This window comes from Syngnathus acus, chromosome 14, assembly GCF_901709675.1.
Source record: "Syngnathus acus chromosome 14, fSynAcu1.2, whole genome shotgun sequence".
In the NCBI taxonomy this organism is placed as follows: Eukaryota; Metazoa; Chordata; class Actinopteri; order Syngnathiformes; family Syngnathidae; genus Syngnathus; species Syngnathus acus.
In genome coordinates, this window is record NC_051099.1 from 6700250 (window position 1) to 6726392 (window position 26143).

A 26143-nucleotide genomic window follows, 5' to 3' on the forward strand; every position below is an offset into this window, starting at 1 on the left:
TATACTTTGATTCTGGAGAAGGAAAAAAAAAATACAAACTAGAGCACTCAAGCTGCAAACAAAGACACAAAAATCTTTAATTTAAATAGAAGGGAAAAAAATCACTTAAAAAACTGTACAGAACATTGAACATTGACTTAAATAAAGATTCCCCTGTGAGAAAAACTAAAAAAGAGATGGAGAGATGGGGTACAAATAAAAAAGGAAAAACAGAACCTAATCTTCCCAAATTGCACATTTCAAATGTGACGCTAAACGGACTTAGTGTCTTAAACAGAAAAAACCCCAGAATTTCCAATCATAATAAAATAGGTTTATATTTTTAAATATATATTTATATATGAAACATGCTGTACATAGTTGCAGAGATTACGAAATCCCTTTTTATTTTATTTCAACTGACCACCGTTTTGTGCTTTGCTTTCTCTGAGCAAAGTAAGGAAGAAAGAAAAGTTCAACTGGCTGCTGCGGTTTTATAAAAAGAAAAAAATGTTAAGACGGCTACTTGGGGATTTCAGTGGGAGAATGATGGCCACCACCAATCTACTATGAATTTGGGCGGCTTGCCACAGTTTGATCATCCTGCAGGGTCTTATTTTGTATTCTACTGCATTATCTGATCACTGAGGTCAATCCAGAGTGAGGCAGAGTGCAAGATGGGGAAGAAACCCAACATAGAGTGACTTCTTCGTGTACTTCCAGTTAGACACACACACACACGCAGGAGCCCCTGTTGAGATGACAAAATTGTAACACTGGTTTGAAGAAGGGATGACAAAACAAAAACGCAAGTTGCCAATTTAACATCAGCACATGATACAAATGAATCCCAAATATGTAAGACCTCCAATAAATATGTATCCTTTGTTTTCAGTTTTTATCCTTTAGTTCCAACTAAAACGCTGGATTCAAGCAGTAGTAGTGGTGACTCTGTTAGCTAGTTAGTAGTAGTAGCGGGGGGATGCAGAAGCAGTAGTCGAGTAGGAGCGACAAGGAAGCAGACCCCTTTGCCCCCTCCCATCCTCCTTATTGGATGCGATGCGGGCTGGCGGGTGTCTCCAAATGACTGGCGCGACACCGACGCCTCCATCTTCAAGTAAAGAAGAAGAACAAAAATCCCTAAATAGAAAAAGAAAAAAAAAAGTTTGTGATCAACACAATTTCTCAGGCTGGACTCAGAGGCTGTAAACAAGCGGCCTGAGCACCGTGCGCCGGCCGGGGGAGGAGATGCACCATAAAAACGGTCGGCTGCTGAAATTTCAATTTTGTGCCTCTGGACTGAACACCGGCGAGAACTTCTGAGTTGGGAGGAAAAACTGAACAAGGCTTCTCGTGGTCTCCACACAGTCAAAGCTGATCTTCCATGTTCCAGTTTATAAAAATAATTGTTGACCAAAAGGAAAGAAAAAAGATCCTTGGAATTGCACTGGCCTTTCTGGCCTTTTAGCACACATACACTCACGTACACACACAAACACACACACACACACACACGCGCAGCGCATCTGAGCCTCACTAAGATGACTTTGGGAGTAGCGTCATGAGTTGACGTGGAACATGCTTTAAGACCGCATCGTGTTTTGTGAATCCATGTGGAATAAACATTGATATAATGAGTCTTGATGGGAGCGTGGGGGGTGCCGTCCAGTGTGCTGTTACCCAAAAGGGGGGAGGGTGGTGTGTCAATAATCAGCGCAGGTGCTCAAGTAAAGGCAACTCTGTGGATTGGTCAGGCGGCGTGGTGGTGTCTCCTGCTGGCAGCAGGCAGGATTCCACCGCCCGCGTCGCTCCCAGCGGATCTTGTGTGGGACTGGCCTCCTGTGGGGGGCCCGGGGGCAGCGGCTGATTTATATCACAAAGAGCAACAAATCAGCATGTGACCTAATTCAAAATGAATTATTTAAGATAAGCAATTTTGTTAGTGTTCCTCACCTGCGTGCGTATGGTGTGGATGCTTGCTCCATCACCCTCCGCTGCCGCCGGACCGTTAAAGCCCTTTCTGCTGGAAAAACTCCACTTCCCAAAATGGCTCTCAAAGTGGAGCATGTTGCCCTGGGCGAGGCCAGCCCGCTGGCCCGTCCTGTGGCTTGAGTTGTCCAGGAAGCTGGCAGGGCAGATGCACTCGGGCATCGGCAGAGACGGCGGCGCCACGGAGCCGCTGAAGGAGAGTTGCGAGTTGGACAGTTGCTGACCCAGCAGGCCCTGGATGGAGGATGTGCGTTGGAGGGATGAGAGCAGGCCTGCTTCTATCCTGCCCTCTGATTGGCTGAGTAGAGCCAGTGGGAGTGGTTGGGGGTGGTGAGGCCAGTTTTGTGTTGGGCCGACAGGATTGTCCGTACCTGGTGGACAAAAACAACAATTACACCCTGAGCCTACCAAGTAGTGCCTTTTTATCGTTTAACTAAAATGTATTCGAATTTTTCGCTTTATTCATTCAGCCCAATCAATCATTTCATTGCTTTCCTGATTCTGTATTTTCTTACATCTTATTTATCTAGTGCTCATTATTTCTGCTTCAGCTACTGAGGAGTTGGAGAAAGTAGAGCGTTTTACCCAATGAGGGCTGCATGGTGGTGATGTGAGGCTGGGGAAGGCCAGAGGCTGGTGTGCTCTGCGTGGTGTGGATGGCGACGTTGGTCGTGATGGAGGTGGAACCGCCGCCGCAGTCCGAGTCCTCGATGTTTCCGCCGCTGTTGCAACCGGCGCCGCATCCTTTCTGCATCCTGGAGACAAGCCAACTTGTCACGCTCACAACCATGGGAAGTCTTTGGGTCCAAAACCGTCTAGGGTACCTGTCCCAGCTATTGATGAGCCAGTTGTAGATGTTGTGGGGGCTGACAGGCCCCCCCCACACGGAGCGCAGCTGACCATGTCCACCGGCGTACGACGTGGTGAGGGGGGACACGTAGATGGGGTAGCCGATGGGTTGGTCGCACGACGAGTTGATCATATTCCTCAGGGCCTGTTTGGCGTTCTGAATGCTGCCGCGCTCTGGGTTGCGGTTGCGCAGGAAGACCAGCTCCTGCTGTTGCCCCGCCCACAGCCCACGCACACACTCTCTGTTTACCTGTAGGGGGGAGTACAAGGCTGGTCAGTAGTGTTAGTCTGAAAATATGCCTGAGCTGCGCTCCCACAATGGACATAAATGTAAGTACAGATTAGATGAAGGATGTACAACCTTGATGACCCGGAAGCTGAGGAACCTCTTGTTCAACATGATGATTTTGTACTCATCGCTGCCGTCGTCCATGATATGACGCAGCGCCAAAAGTGATGGCATGTTGGCGAGGATGGCGCTGCGCCAAACGGGGTCGCCCTCGTGTGATATCAACATTTTCTCCTCGTTGGTGGTGATGGCGTCATATAGCACCGTGGGGTCTTCATACTCATCCGGGGATGTGAAGTGGTCCTGCGGTAGAGCACGACAAAATGTAAGCCTGTGAAGATGTTGCCTGGTGCTCAGTGAAGCGCTACCTGATGCAACTTGAGGGACATCCGCACTCCGGGCGCCACAACTCGATTCAACAGGTCCATATCTGCAAAGACCCACTCGTCCCGCGGAGACGTGATGCGAAAGTCTCCCTTGAAGAGCGCGTGGAGGCCGTAGAGGAATGGTTCCAAGCTGGCAAAAGCAGAGCAGGTTATGGATAGTTGCACTAGACAAGCATCAAAGCAACTTTAGTCCAGTCCGAGATGGAGCTCTCACCTTGCAGACATGCTGTGGGAGGCAGTGCCCAAGGCTCTTCTTCCAAGGATACACAATCCAAAGCATAGACTGACCAGAGGAGAATCTCTATCACTAGTCACAGGCTGCAACATAAAAGTAGAAATTAAAGCATCTCTAATACAAGTGGTTGGACGTAAAGCCTGTGCAGAGACAAACCGTTTGCCGCCTGCTGTTGCAATATTGAATCCAGTCCACATAAATCATGCAGAAGGAGGAGGGTGTGATCCCGGAGGCCCTGTGGTCATAGTCCTCGTCGATGTTCAGGTTGAAGGTGGGGTCGCTGTCGACGTAGTTGGGTCCGAGACACGGCCGCAGTGCCTCCTGAATCGCCTCGTTAGCCAACCACTCCTCCAATTTAGGCGATCGGCTCACGTAGTAAATGATGCTCTGTTGGAGAAAACAAATATGAACCATCCATCGATAAAATATTAGCACATTAAAGTCAAACTTAAATAAGGAATGGATACATTGTTTGCTAATCTAAGATTTATCTTGTCAGTTGTGGAATCTGCTTGATCCAAGTATTTGTTCCCGACTTTATTGCACCTTGGGTCTTGAAATCAATGGAACCATAAGGGCTTTTACTCCTCACAGAGTGCAATTAATTCAATCCTAACTACTTTGCTTCCTGTAGAAATCAAAACAGGAAGTAACAAGAAAGGAAAGCCAAATTTGGGGTTGGACTACTTTGACAATAACAAACAGCAACCTTTGTTGGTCATATTTCAACGCGGCGTCCAATTATAACCTAAACCGGTTGGTTCAATTGTAATGAGACTCCACGGTCTCCCCTACACTTTCTGGACATCTCACCTTGACATAGTACGTGATGAGAATCTTGCGAAGGTCAAACACTTGCAGCATGGAGGCGGCTTGTTGTCACTGATGCTGTAACCCTCCAGCACGTACTTGGTGGCCGCCACTTCCCAGGCGAGCCAGCGCTGTCCGAAGGCGGCGTTGAACGACAGCATGTGAGGCAGGTGACCCGGCTCGCAGCAGCAGCAGCCCTCGTCCTCCTCCACGCCTTCTGTGATGGCTTCGACTTCTCTCTGCTGACAGTAGGTGCCTGCAGGGAGTAGATGTAAAATGCATTAGGAGCTGAATCAAAATCCTGAGATGATCATTCAGAGTAACTATATAAACATATAATGTGTGGGAGGGGCAAAAGTAGGTCGTTTTCTAAACTGCTGACCTCTAAACTCGAGACCCCTCAGCTGGAAGGTGACCAGGCCATTGCCGATCTCGATAATATGCACCAATGCGTTGAGGTAGTCTGAGGCGAGAATGAAGCAGTCGCCCGTGTTGTAGTTGCCCCAGCGTCCGAGCAGCAGATCTCCACACAGGCTGTGCTGCAGCGAACGTGTTAGGTGCTCGTAGAAAATGGAGTTCAGGTTGTTGTCGTCGGCACCTGGCAGGAAAAGGGGCCACCGGCATAGCAATAATTACATATCACTTCGATAATGTTAACAAAAAAAGAGGCGGAGACATGATAATACCTGGATTACGGTCCAGCTGAGTGGCAAGTCTGGTGTTGGAGTGGTCAACTCGCTTGGTGCTAACAAGACAGAATTTGCACAAAAGTTTATTTTCAATCAATGCATTATTCAATGAATTAAAAAAATATACGTATATATATATATATATATATATGACAGGACTCTTGAGAAAGTAAATGCTAGGTGGACCAAATTCAAGAGTTCTGTGCCACACATGAGTGAAATAAAGCTGCAGAGTTTTCAACCACATACTTGTAATCCCGCTCCCAGAATTTAACAGGCCTGGTGTATGAGGTGACAAACACAGCGCTGCCCAGGACTGGATTGAGAGGGGTTGAAAAGATGGCTGAAAAGATGGCTTGCACAAAGAGCACAGCAGAGTCTGCAGAGAAATTGAGTTAAGGGGCATCTGGTGAGGAAGTGCAACAATCATTTACGTGGGATCGGATTTAAGGATACGTGGTACCGCGAAGGGCTGGGCAAAGGCGTGGAAAGCCGAGCCCCACGTGATCTGCCAGGGCGCGATGTAAGTCAACACGAAGCGTAACTTATATAACAGGTCCCACATCTGAGAAATCAAACAAAAGGATGCGTTATTACTTCATTACATTGTCGGCTTTATGACGTGCGAACCGACCTTGCTGAAAAGAATGGACATGAAATAGTAGTCAATCAAGAAGGTCTCCGAGAAGTGCGGGTAGTCAAAGTGGAAGAAGAGCGTGGTGAAGCACAGCGTGACGTACTGCTGCGACGGGGCGCAGAAGGATGAACGCAGCAGCTTCATGCCGGCCACTGAGATGAAGAGCGCTCGGCTACTGGAAGACAAGTCAAGAGTACATGATGAAAAATTGTGCATTAAAAAAATCCTCCGGATACATTCTTTCTAAAACCAGTCATGTTTTTCCAAGCCAATTAAATGAGGAGAACACTAGTCGAGAATTACTGACGTCATTAAATTAATTTTGCCCCTCTTAGTATAATGTAGAGCAGTTGAGTAGCTCCAGCAACCACAGCCAAGGACCTCTTGTCGTGACTTACTAGATGTCCAGCTCTTTATGGTTCTGGCCAACAGCACGAGCTTCTGTCGTGAGGGAATTGAGCACCACCGCTGGGTAGATGAAGTACTTCTCCACACACTGAAGCCACGCATAAAGCTTCTCGAACCACATGAGCTGTGCAGCATCTGGTGAACAAACAGAAATAAATGCAAGGCGTGACACCCAGAGAGTTGATTTTTCTCAGAGTGATTAAATCAGTTCGTGACATTTCAAGGTGCTCTCAAATTGCCGGTGTTATTTTTACACTAACAAAAAAAAAAAAAGAACTGAAATCCAACCTAACAAGCTCTACTGCAACTTCTCAAAATGTCAAGCAAGTTCAACAGTAAGAAGAAAAATAACTGAATTTAGTACTGGCGCACTGTGAAAATCCCAGGGAGCTGATGAGAGGTTAAATGCATTTCTCGACAGCACTTCAACTTGAGACCTTGCCGGTTTTTATTTAATCCTCAGTGATGCCTCTGGAGGGAGAAGCTGATAATGGCTCTTTCATTTTACAGTGACATGAGCTCGAGCGGATGAAGAGCAATGAGACGCTCACCTCGGACTTCGAACTGACTGTACTCTTTGGATCGGAGCACAGGGTGAGCCAGGCAGAACCATGGAAGCTGTTTGCGCAGCTGAGGCAAGAGATAGTGAGTAATAAAGCCGACAACTCCCGCCAGGATATATAAGACAAAGCTGAGCGCAGGCTGTGGGGGCAAAAAGCACAGAGAAGAATAAGTGAGCACTTGTCGGCAAATGGCGTGAAGAAAAGTGGCCGGATAATGGCCTTAACTTCTACTAACCTGTAGTGCAATGAAAACCGTGCTGGCACTGATGGCAAAAGTGATCACAGCCATGAGGGGACACATGACAAGGTCTGAATGGAGAATTTCTTTCTGCGGAGGGGAAAGGCAAAACGCTTTTAAGTGAAGGACATTCTGAAATCAGACGTGTGGCGTTTAGGAAGATTTGTACCACAGAGTTGCGGAGCTTCTCTGGAAGAGGATCCTTGATCTCCACAAGGGGATCTTCTGGTGTGCGATTCTCCAGCTCGGGGAGTAATTTGGATCGGACCAATGACCTGAGCCGGGGGGGGGGGAAAGGTGAGAGATGGATACAGAATTTAGATGCACAGTAGTAAAGTCTAAATCAAAGTCTAAATAATGACTCTCTGAAGCAAAATACCGACCAGAGGATGGTGGGATCGCTACTTTGGCGACTCAGGTGGTAGGACAAGGCGAGCAGCAGGCCGCAAAATACAGAGAAGAGTACTGGCACATGGGCGTCCCCCCACGGTGCCTTTTAGTGGGAAGAAAACACAGAATCGACCTCTGCTGCATCAGGTGTCAACGTTTAGACATGGTATTGAAAAAGTATTCATGTTGCGCTTACATTTATGGCACCCAGACAAAATCCATACAGCAGAGCGGCCACCAGCACGCTGCGTATGAGGCTGAACAGAGACGAGAGTGGGCTGGTGGTGGCTGAGGAGAAAAGAGGAGTGAGTGGATCAATGCAGCCCAAACATGCGGTTCAAGCGACCCATCTAATAAAGCAAAACGAATACACGGTGAATGCTAAAGAGCCACGGTCTTACCTGTTCCACCAAAAATGTGCATGTCGATCTGCTCCAACAGACACATGATAAAAGTATTGACCTGAGGTAGCAAGCCAAACAGGAAGATGACCGGAAAACACAGGGCCAAGACTGTAGGGGGGTAAAAAAAGGATTCAACGGTGCTTCTTTTTTAAATTTCAAAGTAAAGTGTTAAGATTTACCCAGGAGCATATCTCGGACACAAAGCAGGAAATGTGCGGAAAAGAACGTGACGCCATAGAGGGAGAATGGTTGCAGGCTGCCAGAACGGCCGGATAAATCAAAGATCCAGATCATCACGCAGCACAAGCAGAAGTAAACAGGCCGACTGTACACGATGATCCAGTTATGACCCTGTTTCACAACAAATAGGGAAGTAAATAAATCATCACAACCAGGTGACACGGAAAAAATCTGAAACCCAATTACTCACATGCATGGGAGAGGCTGCGTCTGGTTGCACACTCTGAAAAAATAGTTTGAAGAAAATGACTGGCTTGCATACAGAAAATAAGATCCCGGTACATTTATTTCACAGAGATTCGCATACCTTCAATAAGGAGTATTGGCAACTTGCAATGACCAGGCAGAACTGGAAGACCCAGATGTCCCTGAAAAAGCCCTGGAGCAACAGTTGGAAGCCCAGGAAGGCCACCAGACTGGCCAGCACCACAGCAAACACGTTTTCTCCCACACGGCGGTTCCTGATGACAGGATGGGGTTTCATTTTGAAATATTGCATCACGTCGATTCACGTGCAAAGCCTTACCTGTCCAACAAGGCCAGAAGCGCTAAGCGATCATAACGGACCCTGAGCCACTTCCCAGGCAGAACCCAAAAGCGATAATACTGTTTGGGTTTAGCCTTCTCCTCGATCATCAGCGTGTTCTCTTGGGACTCCTGCAGAGACTCGTGATCCAGGTCGAACTGGAGACAGGTTGAGAAGCAGATCATGAGTTCTAGGGGACGCTTATACTGAAGGAAAATCAAGAAAAGAAAAAAAAGTTCACCTCAGGCATTTCCAATGGAACCCTGCGCACCTGCATGCCCTGTAGGACCACTGGTCTGGGCTGCAGCATGGAAAGGACTGGTGCTCCTTCTTGGACCTCAGTGGAGGTGAAGCTTGAGGACTGGGACTGCCTCTCCCTTTCTCTGCAAGCAAAACATGAAATTGTATTATTTTAATTATTATTTGCGCTGTTCCTTCACAGTAAGTAAAGCTTGAATACAAATAAATGATAATAAGCCTTGTAACTCACTGAACTGGATCTTCATAACCTCCTCCAGCAGGTCCAAATGTGTAGGACCTTTTCACTCCTGGCACACATCAGAAAGAATGATGAGGGAAAAAAAAAAAGGCAATTTCCCGCTGCTTTGATTCTGAAATGGCTTCTATCTTCCAATTTAACCGACAGACACGAAAGTTGCATTGATCTTCGCATTCATCTCCACACACACGACAGGAACAAAGCGGTTGGTGCCGAAAACGTCTCGTTGCTCGAAAGCCACCGACTCACCGCTCTCGTCAAAAAAGTAGTGCACGGCTCCCTCTGATGTGTCGTCGAAGGTGGAGGCCTCGTGGATGCCGCTGCGAGAGTGCAGAAATGACGAAGCAAACTGTAAGGCGGACGGGAGGGTGCGGGTCCGCGAGTGGGAGGAGGTCCGAGCCCTTTGGAGGTCCTGGAGACTAACGGTTTAAAGACAGACATAAGCAGCCTTCAATGATAAGACTTTGCTAAGCATCAGTAACATCTTGCAAATAAATTAGCCCCCCCCCCCTGGGTTTGCCGAGTGGGACTGACCTAGGAGGTGATCCCATGGTGGAGGGTGGAGGTGTCGGGTTGGTTCCTGCATTGTGTCTCCTGCGGATGGCTTGGGTCCTCTTCACACTGCTCACTGAGTCGTTCTTGCCATTATCTGGAGACAGAGCTTAAAAGTTTCACTTTGTCAACGTCTACACAGAAAATGTGACGTGATTCCTCCAAAAGAACTCATGCTGAAGTTGTATGGTACCAAAACGCAGGCGCTGATGCGGGCTCGGATGTTCCAAAACAAACAAACCACAAAACAGTTTGGTGCAAACTAAGAAAGATGTCTTAGACATTTTGAAACTATATATGTCTCTCCTGAAAACAAACAAGGGGCACAAACATGAGCTCACCTCCCCCTACCGCCCCCTCTTCGGTCAACTCTCCTGCTCGCCAGCCCATCTGGTTGCCGGTCCAAGATCCTCCGAGAGAATCCAGCCGATGAGGATGAGACACCGGAAAGCAATCGATGTGGATGGTTCGAGCTTCCAAGTCCGACTTGGAGACGGTGAGGGTGCGAGGTGCAGGGGTGGAAGTTGAGGGCATGGTCTGCAGAGCAGCAGGCGGAGCCGCTGTGCTGTTCTGACTTGAACCCGCCCCATCCATACTCAGAACCCTGGCGTGCGTCTTAGCGCTGGCTGTGCTCGAAGAGCGCTGAGCGGCACGTGAATGCGAGGGGCCGGCCGGTTCGGCCAAATCCCCTTCCCGCGGAGTAGGAGGCTGAGCAGCCGGGGGGAGCTGTAACGCGGCGCCAGTGAGTTCTGGGGAGTAGCAGGAGGTAGAGGAACTGGAGTCTTCATCTGAGCTGTAGCGCCGCTGAGAACCCAGACTGGATGCCGCGCTCATGTCGCTGCCGTCGTCCTCATCGCTGGAATCCTCAAAGAGACTTTCGCTGTAGGCCTTGGCACCGAGCTTGTTGCGCACCGGGATGTAATCTCTGTGTTGCCTATGATTGTGATGACGCCTGTACGAGCCGCAGTCAAAACTGTTACTTCCCGCCCCGGCTCGCCTTCGCGGAGCTTTCCGCCGGCCCGGCTTGTGGCCCACACTACTGCCGCTGGCCCGCAGCAGCTTCAAGTCTTTGGGTCGCACGACCTGCTGGGCGGCTTGATCGGACAGCAGGAACGGGGTTGACGATATGGGCAGAGAGGGCTCGGAGCACACTGAACCCAGGGCCAGCCCTGAGGGCACTGAAGTGGCCTGCCGAGGCGGAGGGAGGGGGGGGACTGGGGCGGCTCTGTCCAAATCGCAAATGTCAGAGTGGCCGCTACTTGAGGGGGAAGAGTTGTGGAACGCGGGGGCTTGTGCGATCATATCAGACGGTAAATCGTCTCCTTCGACGAGTGTCCGGTCCAGCGCCTGACTGGGGGAGATATCTTTGCAGGGGGAACGCAATAACACGCTGTCCGACAGGTTATCCGTATCGCTGCCATCCTGTCCTGCTGGGACGCCTGCGGTTGCGGTGACCTTGGCGCCCGTCGTTGGCATCGTAGTAGACGCCGGTCCATCTGCGAGCTTGGGTTGGCTGAAAGATGGACTTTCAAGCTGAGTGGAGTCCGTCTTTTCGCTGCGGTAGCTGCTAACGGTGCTCAGCGTCTCGCGATCGGTGGCGCCACCGCCGCCGCTGAAACAGCTGTCCGTAGATCCGGCAGCTAATGCCACCCCGCTACGACAACCGGGGTACTCGGTCCCAGGTACAAACACCACCGGGTCCAGGCCCAACCCTAAGAGATTTTCGCTCAGCTCTTCACTCAAGCTACTCTTTATAAGGGGACTCAGCGGGGTCTCTCCAAGACTCCCAGACTCAGCAGACGGCCCGAGCGGAGAATAAGCTAACCCATTGTCCTCCGGGATCTTTTGAGCCACCTCTACTTGCTGCAATGGCTCTTTCTCTCCTCCATCTTCTTGACTGGAAGGTGAAGGGGGTACGGACAGATATTCTCCCGGTTCTCCAAATCCAGACGCCACCCCGGAGAGTCCAATGAGACCTGGGAAATTACCTCCCAGAGCAGCAGCAATGCAGGACTGGACCATGCTCGGACCCCCTGTACAGGGACAGCGGTGAAAATTAGATAGAAACATTGCTCCTGCTGGGTCTTGCGTGAGGAGCATAAACACGGTGCTGTCTGATGCATGAGCAGACTTACTGATGGTGTCCTGAGAGCCTTGACGCAGCATTTCACGATGAGCAGAAGTCACAATCACATTATTGCTTCCCTGTTCTCGCATTAACTCCTTGATATCTGAGGTAAACAAAGAATGGTTGATATCACCAGAATTTCCACGTTAAGTTCAGTAAGGGTCTTATTGGATGGAAAAATCAAACACATGCTAACCTTTTGTTCCCCCTGAATCCTCAAGTTGGGGCAAGAACTCCTGGATAATAAAAATAATGATATGAATATCAAATAGAAGCCTTTTGGACCAAAGCTAAATTGTTGATGCTCCTTACCGACACTTGGTTGAGTCCAAACAGCGAGTGCTGGGAGCTGCATCGCACCGGAGGCGTCGAGTTGACCTTCCGAAACACAGTCATCTCCACACCAGCATCCCTGAAGTCAATTCAAAGGGTTTGGTTGAAGGATTTCACGCCACCTCCCTTTTTCTAAAAAAAAAAAAAACCACACGCACGCACCTGGGCTGACTCCCATCATGGCCCCCTGAACCTTCGTCCCCATCTTCTGTCCTTGGAACGTCAGGCGTGAGCGAGGCCTGTTTCTTCTCGATAATCTCCCCGAGGTCAAACATGGCGTGCAGCCGGTAGTTAACCACTTTGATGGTGGTGAAAAAGATGGCCACCGCAGCGGAGTACAAGCCTGCAATCACCAAGCTGGCGGGGAAAGCCTGTGAAAGAACATGAAACAATTATACACACGCACTCGATAAATTAATGTTTAACAGTGAACAAACTGCAAACTTAATTTCATAAAGTTGTGAGTTTGAACTGAAATTTTCTCACCATGTACAGCAGAAAGGGGAATGCGAGCAGAAATATCCACAAGTAGAGATGGACGCAGTTGGAGAAGGTGCTCTGATGGGGGTCCACATACCACCCTCCGGTGAGCGAGGCCCACACGCCTTGTCGTAATATCTGAAGCGCTTGCGAGCCCATCTCTCCACCTTCAGGGGGAACCCACAGATGAAAGAGCCGCTCCAACACGGTCGCTGAGAAAACTGTGGGGTTGGAGCCACAGTGTCCTGTGTCTATGATGGCACGTCCATTGGAGATGGCCAACCAAGCGAGAGTTTCTCATGGGGAACAACACTTCTGAATCCTGGATGCCTGATCAATTCAGTTAAGGTCAGGAGTCTTTGCACATCCTGACACCGTTGCGTGCCCTGTCCTCGCACAGATGATGCCACGCGACCCGAGCCTAATCCTTGAAGGGAATTCAAGTGAGTGACTTTGTAGTATATTGGCAACCCAGCGAGAATGAGGGAAAACACTCATCTGGAAGAGAGATCACAGAAATTGATGGGAAAAATAAACTGAGTGAAGCGCCCGCAAGGACTAAAAATACAACATCAGATTAAAAGACGATTTGACTCAGGATACACAACTCACAAAGTTTTCAGTGTCAACATATTCAGATGTATAACAATGCATTATATTTAAATAGTGCTTTTCTGGATACTAAAAGTTTATAACGACCCTGAGAGGCGATTTTTATACCGCACCTCTAAATTGTAAAATCATCTTTCATTAGGATGTGTGATGTACTTGTACAATTATAACCCACAATGCAGTTTAACACGTGACTGGAAGAATTCAAAACGGAGGGTTTTAAAAATAATATCTCAAGTCTGAGGGCCTATTATAGTGTTCTCCCATCTAGATGACATTTTCCAAGAGGCACTAGCAGGCTAACAAACAATTTCGCCTAGCTTGTGACTATGTTATTATCGAGACAAACTGGAGCCGATCGAAACATCAACACCTGCTATCATCGTGGCGTGTGTGTGCACATAATCGACCGCTACAGCAAACACAATCACAAACGCTGACATTCGGTGTTAAACATCAGATGATTTAATATAGAAACCGGCTAATGCTAGGCCTGCACTAGCTGCAATGCAATCTGCTCGCTGTCACTCTCGTTAGCAGGGTAAACAACAAGGAGTCGTAAAAACATGAGCAAGACATAAACGTGCAATGTTGCAAATGTTAACGTGAGCTGACTTTATCTTGACAGAAGGTAAAATGATGCTCGTAGTTGAAACGCTACTCACATTTGAATCCCAGCACAGCGTACACTTAGCTTTAGCCGTCCAGCTTGCCTCATATCCTTCTTCCGCATCCACTCTTCGCAAAAATCTCAGATTTCCTTCGCAGGATGCGAGCGAGCAATGTCAGAAAAATAAGAAGTAAAATATAGACAGACTTTTTTTCCACTGACGAAGGGCTAATTTATCATTTCGCGAGGGTCCCTGGTTTTCTTTGACATTTTAGAGGGACGGACAAGCCTCGCTCTGGAGCCCCATTCATGGTGAACGTCAAGCAGGTTTTTTTTACGAGAACAGGAAGTGTGTTGAAATGTTTCCGAGAAAAAAAAAGGCTAACTGTAGCTGCTAAGGCGCTAGCCAACAACTAGTTGGCTCACATGCGCGCGCGCACGCACGCTCAAGTGAGTAATCGTCGAGATATTCCCATGATGCTGATTGGTCACATCCAATGACGTCACCAGGCGGGGCATACGCCAGATAATTAGGAACAGCGTCGCAGGCGTCTCGCCCTCTTTACACCAGTTCACCAAGTATTTACTTCTATATTGAGTCCAGTAATCTTTCTTACATAAATTCATCCATTTATTCTATTCATTGACTAATTAAATCATTGATTTATTCATTGTGGATAGTAAAAAATAGTAAAATGAACAATTTAGAGGTTAGTTTAGCAGAGTTTTTCCAGAGGCCAGCCAATATAGGTTCCCACCAGGTCCTTGCGTCTTCCAAACAGTCTCCCGGATGTACAACGAGCTTCAGAAAGAGGGGGAAAAAAAATGCCACAGCGCCAAGTCGTATGAGTAAGGAGGTAGCTCCTGTAAAGTGATGCTCTTCTTGGCCAGGAACTGCCAGATGCTCAGGGCATTGTGAGCAGACATGTTATGGTAAAGGTTACAGCATACCTTTCCCTTGGCAAAATCTTCATCGCTTCTTTGCTGGTAGTAGCTGTCTTCATTCTACAATTCTTTGTCTTTTCAGCAGGGGGTAGTCAAACATCATCGAACCCATCACTGCATCCGAGGATAGAGTTTACCCTCCCAATCATTAAATCTGTTGAAGTCTGTGCATGTGAGAAAACAGGACTGATAAATTATTACAATGATGGAAACATTTGGCATCTTCTCATGCTACTACTTTGTTTAAAAATATTCTGGTATTTTGGTTCAACTCTGTTCCTTCATGCAGTTTTTCCTCAACCCTCCATGGTAAATTCAAATCCGCATTGCAAAATACACTCTCCACGGCAGCCCCAACTCTGATCTGTATTTTCATTCGGAAATAACAACAACAGAAACCCAAACACTTCAATTGATTGTAAGTGTTGAACATCAGCGCCCCACCAAGCCCGGCTGACATGTCGCCTGAGGAGAAGTGAAGAGAGAAGCAAGCAGAGAGCGAAGCCATGATGATGAAACTCAAATGCAAGAGACATTTGGAAACCAATATCATGACCTACTACTACTACTTGTATGAAAGACTGTTCTTCCGTGTAAAAACACCATCACCTTGTCTTTCGTGTGTAAAACGACACCATTGTAAATTGATTGAATGTATTTATTCTCGGTAAGAATAGTGCAACCATTGAGTAAAGTTAAAATTCATCAGCATGTATTGTGAGAATCAGCAGTGTTTACACGATTAATGCATTGATTAAAATTATTAGCTTGATTTAATTCAATCGTAAATCACATTTGCCCTGATCCTAAAATTATGCTGAGCTAAAAATTCTATATTTTAGTCCAACGCATCCCTCAATAAAATGTTGTCCAAGAAGCAGCACACAACACAAGTGTGTACAAATTATATCATCAAGTGTATTTTTTTTTTTTTTTTTGTATCTTTATGCACGTTCTGTACACATATAGAGATCCATTTCACATGAACACTATACAATAGCAATGAGTGAGGGATGGAATATTTTACGAGCACAGAGCTGCTCATGTCGAATGGCACTTTTCATACAAAAAAAAGTAACAGGGGATCACAGAGCATGAATAAAAAGTCAATGTAGACAGAACCCAACAGAGGAAATGGCTTTATATTATTCGATCCATTGAGTAACAGATTCAGCACATATAAAATGCACAATGCAATAAAACAAAAAAACATCAGTTTGTTCCATCCTGGTGTTTTCTCTGCTTAATCGGAGCCTTGAATAATGCAGGAAAACAAGATGGTTTGCAGCTATCGGAGGAGACTGTGTGCTTTTTGTCAGAGTCAAAGGCAATCTAAAATGGAACGTGTTAGGAGGAGCGGTGACAAGTTACATCGAAATATCAGAGAAATATCAATACAATTCACACATCATCAATTATTCATCTCATGGAGTAATCTTGAAGTCACTCATAGAAAAAAAACCAATACATGTCTGCTTTACAAGGAATATCTATGTCTCCACGATATGTTTACATTTCCTGTGTGCTTTTGGATCATCCCTTAGCAGTTCCTTTTTTTTTTTTCTCATGGAGGGTACATGATGGTCAGTGAGCTGGCTTCATAGTCTCTTTCCAAGAAGCATAATGGGAAAATGTTTTGCAGCCCCAAAGTTGGGCGGCAGCGTTTTTTGGGTCATCATTGTGAAAGCTGTGAGGGAGGTGGGAGAGGGACGAGCATCTCGGACGCCGATTCTTCTCCGTAACTTTACATCCGTAATGCCTCTTGAGTGTGCTAGCCTCTATATATACATACAAGCAATGTTTACAGATATACCTTTACTCGATGTAGACGGAACTTTTCACACAAACCCTTATTTTGAATTCAAAGCTACACCGACCACACAGAAATAAATGACTCTCGTCCGTCCTCCTTCAGGTTTGTTGAGTGATACCCCTTTTTAAACATCTTGTATTTTTCATGTTTATCATCTCTTGTTGACAGAGGCAGGGCAAACTGGGGGGGAGGCTTCAAACCTTCATTATGTAACATGACTGAGGAGATGTCTTGCAGAAATAAAAGGCTTTGTTCAGTTTTGTTCGCGTACCACAAAAAAGTCAATTGTCTACATTACGGAAAGTGGCTGTAGAAAGTGTGAACACACCCTTGTTACAATATCTGGGGAAAAAAGTGCCCTTCTTGGAAAAAAAAAAGCAATTTTTTGGTAGTTGGTATTGGCAAACAAGAAGAATAGTAGTAGAAGAAGAAACAGTAGAAGTTAGGCTAACTCTTAGCTACACTGTGGTTAGATAGTCTTCCCTTTTTCAGTTTTATTGTGTTGAATGACATATTTTACACACAGCAAAAAAAAAAAAAAAAAGAAAGGTCTTCTATTTGTGTCCAGCTAGCATCCTAATTGGCTATTGCTTCATCATTACAATCACAGAGAATGTGGATTGGCTGAACTCGAGGTTAACTGCAAGGAATGGGAAATACTGAACAAGTTTGCAAATGTTGGACGCGACTATTTTCCGAGCAGTTTGAGGAGGGGATGTGGTGAATAGCAAATGATTCTGTGATTGAGCATAATAAGCAAGTGTTGCACACAAACATCCCACAAAGAGCCAATGACAGATCTGTCAGGGAAAAATAAGTGCTGCTATACGCACCCTGAAATTAATAATATGTTGAGACACATTTTGATTTATTCCATTTGGGGTTGTTTTTCTTCAGCAAGAAATTGATGTTATTAAGGTTGAGGACCTTGCTATGTCAACAGGGTTGTGTTCACGCTCTATAGCCACTCTGCTATAATGGACATTTGAGACAGAGTTTACACAGAAGAAAACACTGAGGCTCAACTCAAGGCCGGTTCCTTTAACTGCATCATATCCGTGCTTCACACAAAGCAACAGCGGATACGAAGTTGTTTGCACTTACAACATGGACATGATGGATGACAGACTTGTAGTAGCTGAGAAACTGTGAGGGAAATGTGAGCATTAACCACAGTCTGCGTTTAACAGTTGGCTTTCGTAACCTTTGAAATGTCTGACGTCCAACTGGAATTTAAAAAAAAAAAGAGCGGTGATTTGAAAGTGGAGCACCCTCACATCCTCTCAGTCCTCGCCCCGCTGCTCATACGTAATATTCTTTGTCCTTGTTCTTTTTGCCCTTGGTGATTGCCTTGGCCGCCGAGGCCGTCGCTGTGCTTTTGTCTTTGACCACCGCTCCGTTGCCTTCGGTCGCAAAATTGTTGGCAAAATTGTGGCCCTGGTCTGTCTGGTAGGAGCCTTCGTCCCGGTTGCGGTACTTGTACATGGCATAGAGGAGGATTAGAATGCAGAGAGCAGCAGCAGCCACGATACCAACCACCATCCCCGTGGTGCTACTGGACTCCCTGATCACCTCCACGGCGCCCGGTTGGATCTTTTCGTCGGAGGCTGTGGGGTCGGCTGTGGGCACATGGGGAAAATTGGGGGGGTAAGTTAGTCCCGGTGTGTTTCGGGAGGATGGGGGAGCAGGGGGCAGAAGCACCTGGTCTCGGGTGTTCATTTTGCCTGCGGGGATGTGGAGCTGGTCGGGGTTGGTGGTGGGAACATAGGGGGGTAAGGGGCGGGGTTTCGGAGCTCCGCCCTCACCGGCGGCGGGAGGTGGCGGAGGAAGGACTGTCCTGTCAGTGACCAACGGGGAGTTGTTATTATTGTAAAAGTCCTCGTCATCGGATTCCGTCATCTCCCCGGAGCCGAAGGCCGAAACCTCCACGGTGTCACCACAGTCCTCCTGGTCTGGGGGGCAGGAAGGGTGAGGAGGGACTATCACAGACTCTTTGGTGGTTTCGAGGGGGGACAGGAGGGTAGGGGGAGGGGGGAGGACGGGATAACGGGTGGCGATGGATGGGGGCTCAAGGGAATCCACTGTTATAATAGGCAAGACTAATTCACCTCCTAAAAAGGAAACAGAAAAGGTAGGGGAGGATCCTAAATTAGAACAGCATTCAAATTCTAACACAACACTTGCGCCCATTACCAAAGAGGCTAGACGAACAGTAAAGAATAAATTACCATCAACTAGCACATCAGCAATTTTTTTTTTTCTCCTTAATGATTATTTTACACAACGAGACTATTCAACCGCATTAGACCCTACGCAAGTGATAGCGTGTGGGTGTGTCGCGTAGAATACTGCAAGAGGCACAAATATATAAGATGACTCCTGCAACCAAACAACACACAATAAACATTTAAATTACATTCCTTATGCACGTACGTAGGCGGCGTTACAGCAGGCCAAAATAAAAAAAAATGCAATATGCTCCATACTGTTTGGGGACATCACTGAATCCAAGAACTGTATGTAAATATGTATCGCATCATACACAAAGGTCAAATCATGCCATTTTCATTTTCTTTGTATTCATCAGTGCATTTCCACCTGGGTGGTATTTGTGGCTGCATTATTATCTCCGTTGCAATCTGAATCCCGTTTATGTTAACAACAACAAAAAAAAGCGAAGGTCACGCTAATTATTGCGAGTGCTTCAATATCTTTAAACGGCGCCACTTGCGGAGCCATAAAGTCATGCTCGAGTCGCTATCGTTTACTCTTAACGACTCCATAAGCTTGTTCTCTGGAGAATTTAGTAGGATTCTACACAAAAAGTAATGCAGGTAATTAGAAGATATTAGATTTTTTAGGATTCCAGGAGACATGATAAAAAAAGAAAGAAAAGAAAATAGTGTATTGTTAATTTCAAAGAACACTTATGCAGATGCTGTCCACTCTTTTTTTTTAATGAATGATTTATGTCCTCTGGGTTTGAAAGGATTACAATAACATTTGTAGATTATAATCTGTCCCTATAATATTTGCATAATTTCTCACAAAAATGTCATTGAATAGTGGCCGGGGCTGTATTTATTCAAATTTAGTGCGAACCAGCTATTTATTTAAAGTAGGCATGTAGTTGTAGCATTTGCACAAATGCTTGGGAGGAGAATGACCTGCTGAAAATTTGAGTTGAAATATGTACACGTGGTTATTTCATTGGAATAAGCAAGTGCTCCACATTAGTAGTGTCTCCTCGTGTGACCTTCTATTCTTGATTGTTTTATAAATACCGGTGCAGTGCGGTGCAAAACCTTCCGCTTGTGTCCTCGCTGTCACTTATGATCGATGAGCCCGACTGAACGGTGCGGCCAAAGTCGAGAGTAAGACGAGACAAGATTCAGCCCTCCGAAGTAGTTAGCAACACTCGAGGGTACGTTTGAGGCACTTACATAAGGTAAACCATAAGCATGGCATCGATCAAGATGAAAGCTGGACAAGTCTATTCAGGCCGTCTGCTCTTGCTACACAGCAGCAAGAGCATGCTCATTTTTTTCCATTTATTTTGATGATGATGATGATGAATTATGAAGACCTCCAGCTTTGAGTGTGTCCGGGTGGTACACAATAGAAGGAAAAGAAAAAAAAATGATGTCATGCTGCTATAATGTCATACTATTTCTAAAGCTTTTTTTTTGTCAGGAGCAATTTATTTGGCGGTAAGGTGTTGATTTGCTAAGTGGACAATACCCAGTGTCTAATTGAGCATTGATTACAGCTCTTTGCAGTAGAAACACTCATTTGTGCTGAGCGTTTTGTACTCCCGCCGATATAACTACACATTTATTTATTTTTTTTGCCATAGAAAACCCACCTGTTCCCGGTTCACACTCTTCTAGGTCTTCATCATCACTTGGGCACTCGGCTGACGCCACCAGAATATCATCAGAGTTCTGCGGCTGTGTGAGGGGGAAAAAGAAACAAGAAAAAAAAAAAAAATTAACAAACAGATGGTCCCGCTGCTCAGTGCCCTATGAGCTTGTTTGCTGTGTGCTTTATGAAGAAGAAATGCTGCAATGTGTTTCAAAGTGCCACTTCAGTGTTTGGAGCTTGGAGCAATGCGAGTGAAAGAACAAACAGAAAAATGTGCTCATATTTTGCTGCTTTTCATTCGTTGCCCCCACGGCAACTATTCCATGTTTATGTTGAAAAGGAAATTCCCACCCGGCCGGCGCTCGATTGTGTGTAAGCTGCATCTTGCAATAACAAATTTTCTCATACTAAATCAATGCTCTTCTTTTTTTTTGAAGAAGGAGGCTTAGGTCACACAATGACCTCAGTATAAACCTGAACAGAATGCTGAATGGCTGGTCCACTTGGATGAATTGAAAATACATGAAAGGCAAATGGAAGCTTGGCGGCAAGATAAATGCAAATCAATCTGAAAGCAAGCCAGCATTGCAGCTTTGAAAAATCCTTCCACCAGTTTTCTATAACGTTTGTCCTCATTAGGGCCGCAGGTAATTTGAGGATTATCCCATCTGACTTTGGACGAGAGATGGCGTACACCCTGATCAGTCGCAGGGCAGATGATGGACCCATAATCTTGACGAATGTGCATCAAAAGAAGCGACTGTAGCTTGGAGAAGTTTGAGGATAATTTTAAGTTTGAACAGCACCTTTGGCCTTTAGTTCCAACAAAACACTGCAAGCGCTCATGTTTTCTTGAATCCAAACAAAAGACATGTAATCCTCCGATGAGCGCAAGACCATGAAATTTTAATTATAAGATTCAAGTCTCACAATGAAAAGGAAATATTTTCAATTTGTCTTTCCCCTCTGCATAGTTTCTTCATTGTACGCCGTTGTTTCCACAACATATCACACAATCTGCTTGGTTATGATTATTTTTTGGGGATTTCACCGAGCACACAAACAAGAAATGAGCCTCCAAGTACGACACATCAAAAAAGGACATTGAGATATTATGGCATAGGATTCAAGTACAGCTTGATACGTGACTATTTGAGAACTCGCTAGCATAGCAAATGGAGCCTGTTCTTAATAGCTAGCTTTCCAAAAAATTGCTGCCAGCTCTCCCTGTTCATTACCTGATGAGTTGTGGCACTCTCTGCCCACAGCAAAAGCGGAACAACAGCTCACAATTTATTTTGGTCATTTTTAGTCCTCGTATCCACAAATGAAATAGTGAGCATGAATCGGCCACCTCCATACTCAGAAATAAAATCTCTTTGTCACGTCATTATATAAATATTGATTCCGAATCGCTCCAGACGATGTACGTGGCACAATTTCAGGCTGTTATTGTGTTTTTTTTTTTTGGGGAGTATTGATGGTTTTTATAATTGCAATGTGACCGTGATAGTATCAAGAGATGGATTAAGGCCACACTGAAGGCCAAAGTATGAAAAGCAGTGGAGATGAGTGTGTGTACTGGATTATAAGTGGTTTTATTTTCTGACCTTGGAGATGCTGTCTCTCAAGCTGGGTGAGCGTTGTCGGCGGGTGGTGGTGGTCGCCATGGTGGTGGTGGTCTCCATGATGGTGGTGGACATGTCGGACACAGCCAGCAGCGTTGCTGAGGTGGTGTCGGTGGTCAGCACGGAGAGGGCGTCGCCCACCAGACGGAGGTTGCCCTCCACCTGCACGCTGGGGTCGTTCTCCGCCGCCAGTTTAAGCACCTGCAGTCCGTTGTAGTAGAGGCCGGAGATCTGACCTTGGAAGGGTCGACCCTTGTCCTGGCCGCCGATTTTAATGGCGGCTTGGCTGTTAAAGATGGTCAACTGTCTCCCTACAAGCCAGGCAGAGAGAAGGTGACAGAAGAAAAGTGAAGCAGACATGTGGCTGGCACAGGAATACACCTTGAACTATGTTAGTCATATAAAAAAAAAAAAATCATTTAGATGTTAAACAGGGGGGATAGATACACTTTAATCATGCAGGTTGCAATAAGAATAGGCGCTGCTTATATTTAGGTCCCTATTTATGCATTTCGACATAAAATTTGATTTCTCACTGTATGCCATTGGAAAGGGGACGGTTTTTGCTCTGGATCTTTTTTGTCTTTCTCGCTTTATCAGACATGATTAGAATGGAAGTTACTGGCTTCAGTGCAGTGGGGAAGAAAAAAAATCCCCCCCAAAATGGAGCCTAAACTCCACTGACTAGTGAATTCCGCAGCCATTAAAACTCAGAGTTCTCCTCCAGTCCAATTGTCTCAACTCCTGCGAGGGACAATGTCTTGTAAGAATGTCACTGACAGCAGCTATGCTGGCTGATAAGCTACATCAGCCAGAGCACGGCAGTAATGGGCCCCTTTCAGGAGAATACTTATTAGCAAAGTTGGTGGCTGCAAACTGTGATCCATTTCAGCAGCCTGTCAGGCCTCTTTTGTCTTTTGGCGTGACATGGTCACTGTACTGCACACAGGAAGCCAGCAACACAGGGCAGCTGAGAACAAAAGGGGAGGGGGAGCGCTTCACTTAGGGCGATCACATCGAAAGGTTTAGCTTAACGTCGGGTTAAGGGGGGGGTGTTTAGTTCACATTTTACTGGCACGAGTCAAACTGCAGCACACTTTAAAGATTAAAAAACAAATTCTTACACACATTTACACATCTAGTTAAGACGAAGGAATGCTAGAGCCACATTGGAAAGAAAAATGAGAATAAAGTTGTAATATTACAAGAAAATAATTTTATGTTCACTAAAAAGTCATACAGTACTAAGATATTATGAGAATAAAGTCAAAGTATTTATTGAAAAATGTATTCTGGTAAAATAATGACATTCTTCCTGTTCCATTGTAACTTTACATGTATAGTGCAACTTTATTCTCATAATTTGTTTTTATTTAATATACTCTGTTATAAAATAGTGATACTGTCACATTATTAAAAAGATAAAAAACTTACTTTTTTGTTCTGCTACAATTCCATTGATCCTCAACAAAAACTTTAAAATTCAAAAAGGGTATCTGTAATGTTTATTCTCGTGATTCTACAACTTCCTCCTCATATACTATCATTGTTTTTTCTTTTCTTTTCAGTGTGGCCTTAATACTCCCTCGCAAGTTAATGGCAGTGGTTAAGGGGGACGATGGAGGGCTGGGTATGGGTTATGTGTTTTTTAGTTCATTGGTTTAAAATCAGTTTAAGGGTGCAGCCGGTCCACAAGTTGCAAGGGTGACAAGGAAAGAAACATGTAAACGTCTGGTTGACAACATTCCATCAATGTTGAGTTTGTCTTCTTCATATTTGGGAGCGCCAATTAAAATGTGGACTGTTACACATTTGGATAACTTGATCCTTGTCACAATTGTCTTGTGGTGCTGCGCCTCTCTTGAGGGGGAAAAGGTTAATCACTAGTTAGTTCAAGGATTAATTAACCAATCCATTCTGGTTTTTTTACCTTTATCGAGTAGCCACTCGTCAACTACCCGACCGAGTCTGTATGGGATTCTTTGCCTAGCAATAGCCAGTCGTTCATTATCATAGTGTCCTTCAGAGAATTTGGAGAGACAGGTTAAAGGTTAACGTCTGCAAGCTGAAAGATCACATGGTTAGAAACAGAGTTATGATGGCTAACAACCTTTAACAAGCTGGTTAAGCATCTGTCAGTTATCTTTACTTGGAGGTATTGGAATTTTGAAGAGCAACAGTTAGAGAAGTCACGTTTAGGCTGTTTAGAGCTACACTAGTTAGTATCGTTGAGCTATTTTAAGCACAGAAAAAAAGGTTTATATACTTTGAATCAAAACATGGTTAATTCAGTTAGCAGCATGAAAAGTCAGACATTTAGAAAGAAAAGTCACATTTCGACAGTCAGACGTCATATAATCAAAAACATCATTGGTGAGACTTGATTGTGGTGAATTTAGTAGGAAATTCAGCGAGATGCATTTTGCAATCAAATTGGAATAGTTTTCAGTCATTTGGTGTCAAAATTGGAATATTTTCATCATCAGAGATATAATTGAGTTATTGTATGAAATCCTACTAAATTCTTAGGAAAAGAAATCATGTAAATAGAGAAAGGCTATATCGCGACTATCATCATGAAAAGTCAAACAGTTGATTCATTACTGTCCAATAAAAAAAAAGAAACAACAACCATAAATACATGTTGTCTGAGTTATGAAACAAAGACAAATTACTTTGTTTTTTTAATAAGAAATGCTTCTTATTTTTCTTATTCTTTTTTTGTTGGACAGCAACAACATTCCACATACATGTGATTTATTCTGGGCATATCACCAAAATTGTGAGGCTCTTTTTTTTTTAATAAATATTAATTATATAAAGATGCCAAGAATTATAAACCCACGCATGAATGAATACATGCATGAATAAACATACGATCAATAATACATATACAGGCCAAAGTCAGCCAATGTCGTCAATAGTGGGCTGCTAATGAATCCATAAACAAGATTATGGTGTAACATGAAAGAGGAGTTGAAAACAACTGCGTTCAAGCTTTAGCCACCTCAAATTGTTTCGACTGAAAAAACAACAACATCCTAATTTCAATCATATCATGAAATCATTGAAAGTGGTGATCAACAGATGCACGAGTGATGTTTGCTTTTTAGTGTGTGCTTTCACCAGCAGCTGGAGGCACAGAGGGAACTTGTTCCTCCTGCCGCACCTGCTCCCAAGAAGGTCCGTTGGGTTCCGAGCAGGTTAAAGAGCATCCAGCCGTGATTACATCAAAGCAGTTTCCCTTTTCAATCTGCATGCAAATCAGGCGTGCAAGTACACAGGCGGACGAGTCTTAATCCCTTTTGGGTTTAAAAAGGAGTTTTCGATGAATATATTAACTGCAGGTTTGTTTCTTGCCAATGCGTGCATGTAGCTGCAGAGATGAGTCAATAACAACGTCGCGCCACACCTAACAATATATCCACGGAATTCTTTTGTAACGACGAGAAGATGTTTGCGGGACCTCATTAGATGGTTACGTCGCTAAGTGCGCAACCACGAGCTGTTTTTAGAAACATCTTTGAATGTATTGAGCATGTTTGCTTATCTGTTTGAGGTGGGAAAACGATTGCGGGGAATGACAGCTGCTGATGAAAGGCCTTTAAACGGCAAGATATACTTAGCGAGACAGCTTTAAGCGAAGTGTATCGGTGTCAGATCCTGAGATTGTTTATGCAGCTATGGATATGTGGGTGGCTGTCAACTTAGGAGCTGAATTCCAACCTTCAATCATTCTGCCGATTGATCTTGAGCCAAGCATGCAATTGGACTGGCCTTCTTTTAGTTATTAGTCTTACCTGGAGGGTAGCGCTCAATGACCGGATAGTTGTCCACCTGGAGCGTGGCATTGCCACCGCTGCGTGTGAAGCGCACAACGTGGTACTTGCCGTCATTTACCATGACAGCAGGCTCGTCGATGCCGATGTCATCGGTCCCCACGTTGAAGATGACGCTGATTTTGCCTTGATCCTGCCGAGGAGAAAGTATCAATAAACAACACTGCAGTCGAGGATGTTAAAAACACTTTACAATAAAATAGCTATT

General features: G+C 45.3%; 3 protein-coding genes across 14 annotated transcripts in view; 1 reads left to right on the forward strand and 2 right to left on the reverse strand.

The window, feature by feature from the left end:
* gng8 (guanine nucleotide binding protein (G protein), gamma 8) overlaps window positions 1-26143 on the forward strand; it is a 757718-nt gene that overhangs the window by 465071 nt on the left and 266504 nt on the right. The gene's annotated exons all lie outside the window — the stretch shown is intronic.
* On the reverse strand, window positions 54-14285 carry LOC119133283 (pecanex-like protein 3). The gene is given in 37 exon segments (XM_037268920.1): window positions 54-1842; window positions 1933-2339; window positions 2554-2723; window positions 2793-3067; window positions 3179-3409; window positions 3475-3622; window positions 3707-3810; window positions 3884-4114; window positions 4541-4602; window positions 4605-4793; window positions 4920-5135; window positions 5224-5282; window positions 5476-5605; window positions 5683-5791; window positions 5861-6038; window positions 6262-6406; window positions 6823-6973; window positions 7070-7162; window positions 7242-7347; window positions 7456-7565; window positions 7659-7750; window positions 7864-7974; window positions 8046-8217; window positions 8297-8329; window positions 8414-8567; window positions 8633-8790; window positions 8874-9015; window positions 9123-9180; window positions 9381-9550; window positions 9666-9792; window positions 10025-11716; window positions 11819-11914; window positions 12008-12047; window positions 12124-12223; window positions 12307-12515; window positions 12631-13122; window positions 13902-14285. Coding segments are annotated over 36 exon segments (6774 nt in total). The 5' UTR covers window positions 12784-13122; window positions 13902-14285; the 3' UTR covers window positions 54-1689.
* Window positions 15729-26143, reverse strand: part of LOC119133288 (neurexin-2-like) — a 93768-nt gene continuing 83353 nt past the window's right edge. For 5 of the 12 annotated variants that reach the window (XM_037268935.1, XM_037268932.1, XM_037268930.1 and 2 more), the window contains 5 exons: window positions 25897-26068; window positions 24027-24116; window positions 22079-22407; window positions 20470-20554; window positions 17907-18715 (listed from right to left, as the gene is read on the reverse strand). In XM_037268935.1, the coding sequence (XP_037124830.1) occupies window positions 17907-18715; window positions 20470-20554; window positions 22079-22407; window positions 24027-24116; window positions 25897-26068 (1485 nt within the window). Of the gene's footprint in view, window positions 18716-20469; window positions 20555-22078; window positions 22408-24026; window positions 24117-25896; window positions 26069-26143 lie in introns of all 12 variants that reach the window. The other 7 variants (XM_037268940.1, XM_037268937.1, XM_037268939.1 and 4 more) reach the window with 2 other exon arrangements.